Source organism: Pieris brassicae, chromosome 8 (assembly GCF_905147105.1).
Source record: "Pieris brassicae chromosome 8, ilPieBrab1.1, whole genome shotgun sequence".
In the NCBI taxonomy this organism is placed as follows: domain Eukaryota; kingdom Metazoa; phylum Arthropoda; class Insecta; order Lepidoptera; family Pieridae; genus Pieris; species Pieris brassicae.
The window spans coordinates 15,878,276-15,889,489 of NC_059672.1; the positions used below are offsets into that span (position 1 = coordinate 15,878,276).

General features: G+C 32.0%; 2 protein-coding genes across 3 annotated transcripts; both read left to right on the forward strand.

Moving 5' to 3' along the window:
* Positions 1-612: 612 nt before the first annotated feature.
* On the forward strand, positions 613-1,692 carry LOC123713198 (macrophage migration inhibitory factor-like). Its single transcript, XM_045666758.1, has 4 exons — positions 613-739; positions 888-996; positions 1,073-1,245; positions 1,521-1,692. The coding sequence occupies exons 2-4, from the start codon at positions 889-891 to the stop codon at positions 1,597-1,599; spliced, it is 360 nt and encodes a 119-aa protein (XP_045522714.1). The 5' UTR covers positions 613-739; position 888; the 3' UTR covers positions 1,600-1,692.
* Positions 1,693-2,774: 1,082 nt separating this feature from the next.
* LOC123713544 (protein Red) lies at positions 2,775-10,981 on the forward strand. Of its 2 annotated transcripts, none has more exons than XM_045667264.1 (12): positions 2,775-2,846; positions 3,129-3,315; positions 3,575-3,772; positions 4,289-4,352; positions 4,658-4,732; positions 6,749-6,853; positions 7,091-7,155; positions 8,038-8,278; positions 8,516-8,651; positions 8,978-9,175; positions 9,515-9,681; positions 10,672-10,981. In XM_045667264.1, the coding sequence occupies exons 2-12, from the start codon at positions 3,170-3,172 to the stop codon at positions 10,747-10,749; spliced, it is 1,473 nt and encodes a 490-aa protein (XP_045523220.1). In that variant the 5' UTR covers positions 2,775-2,846; positions 3,129-3,169; the 3' UTR covers positions 10,750-10,981. The 2 variants fall into 2 exon arrangements, with proteins under 2 accessions (XP_045523220.1, XP_045523218.1); XM_045667262.1 differs by having other exon boundaries at positions 2,782-2,934.
* Positions 10,982-11,214: the final 233 nt, after the last annotated feature.

Consider the following 11,214-nt stretch of genomic DNA (forward strand, 5'->3'; position numbering starts at 1 on the left):
ACGAGATTGTAAATCCGGTCACTCACATTCCCATTTCGCACGACGACACGGAAGACGTTACATATATACTATAAGTAGTTATAGTTATAGGCATAGAACATAATACTCTACTATACTAGTGATGAGTATAAATGGGATGGGCAGGCCAATGTGCGATCGTATAGGGTCGTCTTCAGTGTTTAAAATGTTTGCCACTCCGAATTTTATTATAATTACTAAGTCGCATATATATGCATAGTAATATTACTATGCAGCTTGCACACAGATAAAATACTTTAGGAGAAGGACAGGTCAGGCTCAAAAACAGATGTATATATCATTCCCAACAGGATTAGATTATCTATTTATTACAATAACTTAAATAAAAATATATAATCATTGTTTTTGTTTTTTTTTATATTATGGCAATAGACATGGATTTTCTTTTCGTTTAAGCAAACTTTTAAGCATATGCACCCATACACAGTCATAACGTATATTATGTTAATATAACGTTAAAGTAGGTGTCCACCGTTACTTTCAATACGGTTTCTATGCTTTATTTTTGTTCTATAAGCTATAAAGGTTGAACCACAGCATAAACTTATTTTTATTCTATATTATTAATATTCTAGTTAACTTTATTTTGAAATTGGATTTCAGTAAAAACGAATACTGAATAGTGAGTACTGTGCTAGAAGCACTTTAACACAATTCGATATATATATTATATAGTGGTGCTTAAAGTTTAAGCCTAAAGGTACATATTAAATAATAAGATTGTGGAACTATTTAGTATTTTATTGTGTAATCTAAAATTCACGATAAAATTGTAACAAAAAATTGCTAGAAGTGATATAATAATTGTATGGTACACTTTCTTTGTTATTACTATACTCGTTTTTCAGAATGCCGCATTTTCGCATTGAGACTAATGTCCCAAAATCTAAAATACCACATGATTTTGTTACCAAAACGGTGCCAGTTTTGGCTAAAGCTCTTGGCAAACCAGAATCCGTAAGTTATTATTATGAGTGATTTAGGTCATAAAAACATTGTTTCAATTTTACAATACATGCAAATTTGCTTTTAGTATTGTGTCGTGACTGTGATACCAGACCTACTAATGAGTTTTGGAGGTACTACAGAACCTTGTGCTATTGCTAACCTTATGTCTATTGGAGCTCTTGGTGTAGAACAAAACAAAAAGCATTCTAAAGTTCTTTTTGAGCTTGTGGAAAAAGAATTGGGTGTATCAAATGATAGGTAGGATTAATTTAGTTATACATGTTTCTTATTTTAAACTGATACAGCTTTGATAGTACCAAGTTTTGTATAATAGAATTGTTTTATGTTTAAATATATTTTATGTATATTTACTTATTTTAAACTGTTGTACATATTTATCAGAAATAGCACACACAGTAAATAGTTAAGTTAATATGTAATAATGAGAAAAGTTATAATGCATTGTACATTATAATGTGTAATACCTAAATTTTAAATTTCTTAAACCTTACCAATAACTTTTTTTTTTGCAGAATGTACATAACTTTCCAAGATGAACCAACAGGAAATGTTGGATTCAAGGGCACTACTTTCCATTCCATTTTTGGATAAACAAGATTCTAAAATATATTATAATTTACCATAGGAAATATTATACAGTAGTTAAATTTAAAACCATGTATATATTGGCTTTCAATAATAAAATTGTATCATGATCTTTTATTATTTTCAAAGTTTACATATAATACCTAAATATAATAGAGACACAATCAAAAGAGAATAAGATCTTAACATTTATTAAATTTTACATTAGATGCTGACCAAACAGGAAGAATAATAAAGTATGACACCTCACACCAGTATATATTATTTCTCTATGGTATGTATACACTTCGTCACAAGTGATAGTCATACTTGCAATTGCCATAAATTATGACAAAAAAAATCCGTATTTACAAGTACATATATATATTTTTTAATTTCATTTTTATGCTAGTATAAATTCGGTTACAAAAAATCAATTGTATGTTTGCTAGGGCACAAAACTATTAAACATAAATTTAATAACACATATTTTTATTAATTCAATACACTGTATCTATATATAGTAATTCAGTAACTTTATATACTTAATGTCATTAAGGAACAGAACATATCAATTTAAATATTTTAATCAAGAGTGGGTAAAGACAAAGTCACATTTCGACAGTGGTGATCCATCCACTAAAGCAAAGCAAATTTGTATGAAAATGGTCACGTGATAAAGCGTGAGCTAATGTCGTTCCCATCACCCAACAAAGACGTTAATTGCTAGAAGTGATTTGCAGTGTCGCCAGATCAGAGGATTTCCCTCTAGATTTAGGGGTTTCTCAACTGAGTTAGGGACAGAATAGGGGGAAAGAATATTTGGGTTTTTTTTAGGGGAAATTTCAAAAACACACTAAATACAGTCATTTGCTATTGTATATCACGTTCCTGATTTTGAAACTAAATTGAATTACGAACACATCGTAAGAATCACACCACACATCCATGTGGTTAACCTTACTAATTGTATATTTGTTTAGCCAAAAACCGAATAAAACTTGATCCTGTCAATCCATTTTCTATTACAGATACTTTGCGTAATGCCTTTCATATCCCAACAATTCCAACATAACCGCTGCTTTAAATAATTGCGCATTCCCATGCTACCATCCGCTTGGTGAGGGTATCCTTGGGGATTTCTAGGGGGAAATCAAATTAGTCTAGGGGTACGTTGCCGAGACCATTTGGCAACACTGTGATTTTGTCTCTAGCGCGGAGCGCCTGTTGCCTACTACTAGTACTTACTATAACTATTAGAATATCCTATTTAGGTAGTCTAATCTTGTTATTCTGAGTGTATTATACTTCGAAGTTTTTGATTTATTGCAATTCGGTTTCAAGTCTTGAAACTAGGCTTAGGTTTGTTTGTTAATCGTTTGTACTGTTTGATGGTTTACCTATTTCACATTAAGTTAAAAAAATATAATGATTATGATATTTTAATGGGAGCAGTGTTAAAATGAATATGTGCTAGTTGCTACATAAATTGTTTGCCTAAGATTAAACAGTCTGAATATGTTAACAACATCTATATAAGATTCATATAATTTCAGTGTAACAATATATTCATTGATTTTAACCATATCATTACAAAATGGATGACCAAAGAAGTGTTGAGGACACTCCAGCGTCTCAGAGGCTCACTAACGACGATTTTAGGAAACTTCTCATGACGCCAAGGTCCACTCCAGCAGGATCACATCCTGTTGGTTCTGTTCGTGAGGCTATGGCCAATGCAGGGTAAGAGTTAAACATAAACTACTTACCAACCATTACTATATATTCATAAAAATGAAATTTAATGCCTCTTATTTAACTAAAGTACTCTTTTATCTCTTTTGGTCAAATTGTTAGCAAAATTTGTTTTTGCTGTGATGAAGAGAGTTGTTATTAGCCTGATTATATTTCCTTACGAGTAAGAGAAATTTTTTTTTATTAAATCTGTACAGAAAAGATATCAACAAGACCCAAATTTTATTTTTGAATCCTCATATTTCAGGGCAATGCCACCACCAACAGAGAACAAAAGTGAACTGCGTCGCAAAAAGAAATCATATTATGCAGCATTGAAAAAACAAGAAGACAATAAATTGGCTGAACTTGCTGAGAAATATCGAGATCGAGCACGGGAAAGAAGGGAAGGTGTTCAGGATGTAAATCCCTTGGACCCTATGAGTAACACAACTAGTGCCTACAGGTTTAATATTTTTATTAATAATTAAGTAAAATAATTGTAACTATTATTTAATTATATGTCAGATCAACATTGAATAAGTTCATTTAGGGTAAGATTCTGTGATATTACTGTAAGATGGCCAATGTTCGGGCTAAGCCAAGTTACTACCAAGACATGTTTACAATTGTGTTCAAAACCATTGTTCTATTGAAACCAGACTTGTACATCTGGTTTCCATTGGTTTTTGGTATGGATGGAACTTTTTTACTTATCTGTGAAGCCATATAAAACTAGTATTCATTGCAAAAAAAAAATATACATAATAATGTTGTCTGTTATTGCAAGAATCATCAATTTGAGTGTTTAAAACTTTAATTTTAAATTATACATATAAATCAATATAATTATTTAGCATAGTATATTATTTTAACATTTTATGTTATAATATAGTAAACATTACATCATTGATATGATGTATATTCAATGTTATCTGTACTTTAATTATATAATTCTCACATTCATATTTACAATTTACAGGGCTGTAGCACCAGATGCAAAATCTGGAATGGATGCTAAAGAGCGAAGACGTCAGATGATACAGGTTTATAGTATATATATATAGTATTTATAATATATCTATGTAGCCATAGACATACTACGATATAATATTTTTTTATTTATAAGCAGCATTGGACAACTAACCTATTAGTATTTTCATTAAGTTTACTTTAAAAGGACCAAATAAGCAAGAAACATCTCTCAGTAACATACAAACACAAAACTGTCTTATTTAATAATAAAAAAAATACAGACAGCTGTCTTGTATGCATAAAAAGATAAATAGTAACTTAATTTAGTATAACAATCTTTATTTAATATATTCATAATAAATAACATTATTTTCAGGAATCCAAATATCTTGGTGGTGACATTAATCATACTCACTTGGTAAAAGGTCTTGATTATGCCTTATTACAAAAGGTAAGATAAAATACAATGTCCTTTCTTGTATTATCTTTATTTATTTTTCCCATTCCAGAGTGAGATTTATGCTTGTAACTATGAACACAATTAAAATCATATCCCATTGATTAGAAAAATATTACCTATCCAGGGAAACAAAATAAAAATATGTTAAAATAATTAAAACCACAGTTTGTAAATATTATCAAGTAATCCAATTTGTCAATCAAATAAAAATTATGACTATATGACTGATATTTAAAGCATTACATTCGTTTTTTTCACATTTATATTAATCTCGAATATAAACTGATAAATATATTAGGTCCTTACATATGAAATTGGCGTTTTGTCGTACTGGCCACTCTGACCTCAAATACCTCCTCTTTGGTTAGGAATTTCAAATTCAAATTTGTACAGCTATTTACTCGTGTATTTGTGCTTCGATGACCGTCATTCATTTGTTTTTTTCTGATTGCGTCACTCATTTTACAAAACGGAAAACTTAAAGTATGGTACTAGTGCTGCGGAAACGACTCGAAGGGTGAATGATTTGTGGCGGTCATGTTGCAAAAGAAAACATAGTTCGTTTTTGGTTCCAACGTTTTCGTTCTGGAAATTTCGACCTGCAGAACAAGCCCCGTGGACGGCCTGAGACCCAAGTTGATTATGAAGTATTGAAGGCTATTGTGGAAGCGGATCCATCGCAAACCACGTCCGAGTTAGCTGCAGGCTGCGGTGTTAGTTATAAAACTGTTTTAATTCACTTGAAGCAAATTGGGAAGATTATAACGCTTGAAAGGCGGGTACCTCACGAATTGACTGAAGCAAACCGGCAAACGCGCGTCGACTGCTGAGTTACATTATTGAACCGGTACAATAATGAAGGTATTTTAAACCGAATCATTACCTGTGATGAAAAATGGATTCTTTACGATAATCGGAAGCGCTCAGCGCAATGGTTAGATCCTGGCCAGCCAGCGAAATCCTGCTCCAAGCGAAAATTAACCCCAAAAAAGTTACTTGTAAGCGTTTGGTGGACTAGTGCCGGTATTGTTCATTGCAGTTTTCTCAAATCTGGCCAGACTATTACGGCTGATATCTATTGTCAGCAATTGCAAACCATGATGGAAAAGCTAGCGGCTAAACAACCTAGGCTGGTCAATCGCTCTACGCCACTGCTACTTCACGACAACGCTAAACCACACATTGCACAAGAGACGGCTACCAAATTACAAGAGCTTCAATTGGAATGTCTAAGACATCCTCCGTACTCCTCAGACCTTGCTCCAACAGATTACCATTTTTTGCGAAATTTGGACAACTTCTTGCAAGGGAAAAAATTTAACTCCGATGGGGCAGTCCAAATCGCCTTCACAGATTTTATTGATTCCCGTCCGACTGTTTTTTTTAGTAAAGGGATCAATAAACTACCTATGAGATGGCAAAAGTGCATAGAAAACAATGGTTCATACTTTGATTAATTAAATATATTATATTTAAAAATATTCGACTTTTTTCCTCCCATACAAAACGCCAATTTCATATGTAAGGACCTAATATCTATTCTATGTGTTACAATCATGTTGTAATGTTCATTGTACATTGAGCAATGTACAATAAACATAGGTTGTACAGGTTAGTATCTTAAATCTATGATTTTAATTGACTTTATTTTTATTTTTGGTTTATCCAGTAAATATATCTTGAATAAATAACATTATTTGGTTATATTCCTTGTGATTATACTAATGGTCTGTAAGTTTTCCATTCTCCTATAATACAGGCTTCGTAAAGCAGATGTAACGTAATGTAGATGACATTGATGGCATTCAGACGTAGATAGATAGAGTTTGGGTCTATTGGTGGTAATTACAAAATAAACTACCCCAGCTCCAATATCTACTGTAGCTTTTGCTTGAAACAAAGAATACTTAAGGATACACTTTTCAAATGAAACAACATTAATAAAGAAGTGTGTGTCTTTTCTACCAGACTTTTACTTAAATTATATATGGGCCAATTTTTTTAAAGGTTCGTTCAGAAATACAGACACACGAGCTAGATGAAGAGGCAGAAATGGAGAGGCTTGTGTCTGCTCCAGTTGAGGTTGTTAAAGAGAAAAAGGAAACGCTTGCGGTAAGTTAATACAAGAAAAAACAGAATTCAAACCTATCTATACTTTCGGACTTAGTAAACCTGCCGGTTATATTTCATCTCGCCAGATCAATGAATACACCTTTTAACGTCGAACAGTATTGCATGATGAAGTCAATTGTAGTGAGACCTAAGGCATTTACCGTTGGAGGAGGATACGGTAATTTTGAAATGTAACTGTTGTCTGAACTTGCGTATATCTTTTGAAAATTGTTTCAGGAAGAAGAAATGCAATTTGAAACAACTATAGGAAGAAATATTTACAACATGATAATGGAGCAAAAGTAAGTGCATCTTAATAAGAAATATCTTTTAAACAGTGAACTATGATTTTTAAATTAAAATTCACAATATTTTTATAATTATAATGAAGTATCTGAAGAATTGTGTATCTACTAAATGCCTTATTTATTTGTTTCTTGACTGCGCATTTTTTTTTTAAATCATAATCATACAAGCAGTCTTTGAGACTATAAGGAGATACGTTGAGTGCTTCTTGACGTTTTAGGCGCTACTCCCAGCGGAGCCTGCCTATTATTATTTAAACTCAGTCTGTTGGGTTGTCCTGGAAAAAATGTCTCTCCACTTTTTTAGTCGTCGAGTAGTTTCTGATATAGTTAGCTGTCCTGCTAGCTGATTGGGGTCAGCTGGGATCAGCTGCTGGCAAATTGGGGTGGGGGGGGGGGGCTAATTGGACTTTTAAAGTCTTAGTTTGTAGTTAAACCCATGAGTGGTTATTTCCTCTTTTACCATGGGCAAATTAAGAAATTCGTGGACTTCTGTTGTTTTAGAAAACCATGGGGTGTTTGATATTTGCTTGAGTATGTAATTTTGAGCTTTAAGCTTATTAATACAAAGATTATTATTATATTTGAAGCACTGGCAGATCCCCAAAGCTGTATTCCATATTGGCACGCGCCAATTAATTTTATTATAAATATATACATTAATCATCTATACATGTGTTTGTAAACTAAACTTCCTAAACGGCTTGACAGATTTTGGTGAAATTTAATGTGTGAAAGTGAATGGTTTAGATGTACAAATACTTTTTCAAAAATTTGTATTTAAGACGCGTATGTTCTGATCGTGTATATGTGTGTAAAATTTGTACCATATTTTTCTCGTATTGTTTAGCAAATTTTTTAAGTATAAATAAATTTCAGAAATAAGAAGATAGCAAGGAATGAACTATTTGCTCCCGGTCGTATGGCATATGTTGTGGAATTAGAGGATGAAGGCACAATAGACAGTGATATCCCAACGACACTAACGAGGAGTAAAGCTGATGTTCCAGAATTGGATGAAAGAAGCTCTTCATCAGCAGCCAATGAAGTGGTTATAGAGAAATTGACACAGATATTCTCATATTTGAGGCATGGAAGACATAGGAAACAGAAAAAGAAGGTCCGTTAAATCAGACATTACTATAATTAATGATTATAAACGCGATTTAATTATTCTTTGATATCGTAGTCAGTTACGGATTGCCCTAATACGCTAGTTGACATAGTATATAAAAAATAGATAATATAAATTCCTAATCGTAATTCGTGTATTTAATTAAAAACTACCTCCGATTATATTTGAAGAAAAATCTTTGTTCTTAGATGTTAAAATGTGATTTTGGTCAATGATTTACAGGAAAAAGGTCGTAACGACGATTCGATATACGGTGATATTGGTGATTACGTGGGTGGGGACAGACGGACAGAAAAACGCGATGAACGCCCACGGACAGGATACTTCGACAAGCCAATTGAGACAGAGAAAGAGACGGGTAAGTTTTGACAGCGCAAAAATAATATTTTTATTTTAGGATTAATAATAATATTTTTTTAAGACTTGTTTTGGAGATAAATTGAGCGTGCGTTTCAAATAAGGGCTGTGCACTTTGTTTATTGTACAATTCTTGCTATTATTTAAAAATTATATTTTAAATGATCATTTTATTATTTATATTATTTTATTGGAATTATTATTTTGATATTAAAAGAAAGTATTAAATTAATCCCTATTTATCAAATTTGTCATAAATATTAGAACTGGATTTTTAGTGCATAATTTATTCGGGCGTTATTTTAGATATATTTTTTCTTCAAATAGGTCCAGGTCAATTAGCCCGCCGTGCCCCGGAAGACAAGGACAAGCGATCGGCTGCGCTGCTCTCGCGCCTTGCAGCTGAACCCGAAGGGTATGCCGAGTGTTATCCCGGTCTCAGGGAGATGGATGACGCCATTGACGACTCTGACGATGAGGTGGATTACTCCAAGATGGATGCTGGAAATAAGAAAGGACCTATTGGTAATTAATCCGAATAGTTTTCTAAATTATGGATAGTTTATTATTCTATATTTCTATATACATTGCTATGCTTTTATAATTGTTATTGATTTTAATAATTAAAAACAAGCGAAGCGAAGCCACAGATTAAATTTTTTATTTGTTATAGACTATAAAATTAATCCTAGCAAAAATGAAAATGAAAATTAATCCTAAAAAAAATGAAGCCCCGATGAATGTAGTTTCGACAGGTTTTTCTCGTAACAAAAGTAACATTGCTTTATTTGTTATTATTATATTGATAAGAGGATATTTAAAAACAAGGATTATTATGAAACACCTTCGAAATCTTATTTATAGGTCGCTGGGACTTCGATACCCAAGAAGAGTACTCGGCGTACATGAGTAGCAAAGAGGCGCTCCCAAAAGCTGCTTTCCAATACGGAGTGAAGACACAAGACGGAAGGAAGACAAGGAAGACGAAAGATAAGAGTGAGAAGGCAGAACTGGATAGGGAATGGCAGCAGGTATAATCTTACTAAATCATAATAATAAATAATTATAGTCCAAAAAACATTAAAAGGACACAGAATGTTTAAGTTAATTACTTAGTAATATACAGACCTATGGTATATGATTACTTGATATAAATATTTATAGGGTTAAAAATAAACTAGACGACTGGTTAAACAAGCTAATCTGTTGTACAGTTGTGTAGTTAATTGTATTTAATTTTTATAGTAAACTAAACTTATCAGTAAATAAATTCAAAGCTCTCGTTAATCGTAAATTAATCAATGAAACATTTTATAAATTTATTGAATATTTAAATGATCCTAATCCTTGGTATTGATTTGCTCCAGTTCAAACAATTTGTATGACTTAGCGATTATAGTCGCGGAAAGTTTCTTGCTTGATCTTCTTTCCCGCTCTACGCTCTTGACTTGCGAACTGGTAGTAAATGTAAATTTACAATTAATTTAACTTCTTTTTGACGTTCATAAGTGTACATGATTACATATACTAATAAAGTAATTTTGACTTTGACTACCACGTAACGTGTTTAAAATATTTTATATATATATTATACGTCGATTAGTCTTTTCCAAGCACTGGGCACTCACATGCCTCAGCGTTAATGGGTGGTGGTACCTACTACGTATCTGCCTCCTGCTTCTTTGCACCGTTATATAAAAAATACTGTCAAAAACGGCAGAAACTGAGTGAGTTTGTGTAGGAGATTTTAATGGACGTCTTTTAATAAGATAAATGCGTGTCGAGTTCGGTTTTTATATCGTATTCTATCAAAATGTGGTAATTGCGCCTCCGCCTTGTCCTAGTAACTAGTTACGTGGTTAAGATTGATTAGGGGCTAATCGATGCCTAGAGTGACCTGTTAAGATTATTTAAGAGGCCAAATAACTATTTTTTCTATTCTCACAGTTTTAATTTAGTCTCATAAAATGTAATTGTTATGTAATAATTTTAATTTCTCAATGTATGACATTTTTTTTCAGATTCAAAATATAATACAAAAACGCAAAGCACCACAATTATCTTCAGATGAGCCAAACTTTAAGACACCGAAATATTAACTTTATCTACGTAAAACTTGAAAGGCTAGTCACCGTTTTGCCTTTGCACCAAGTTATTCTATCCGCATAGATTTTAAAATATTCAATTTTTACATACAAATATAATTTACGATTAAAACGTCTTTGTTTTTATATAAATGTAAGGAACAGTGATAATGATGTATTACGAGCGATGTCAAAAAATATTAGTATCTAAAAATAGATATATAGGTGTGTATATATGTATGGTAATAAAAATTGTGTTCTAGTACTGATTTTTATTTATATATTTTAAGTTAGTGTGTGCTAAAATTTAAGCGACATTTGAAATCTAATAATTTTTTTTAAAGTTAATGTTTTATCTTGTAGGCAAATAATAAGATGGTATATTCTACAAATTGTTTTGATCTTTCTTAATCAATATAAGTTGTTGAACCCTGAGTTTTATGCCAGTGTATTTAGCATAAAAATGCTATTGTGTCGGAA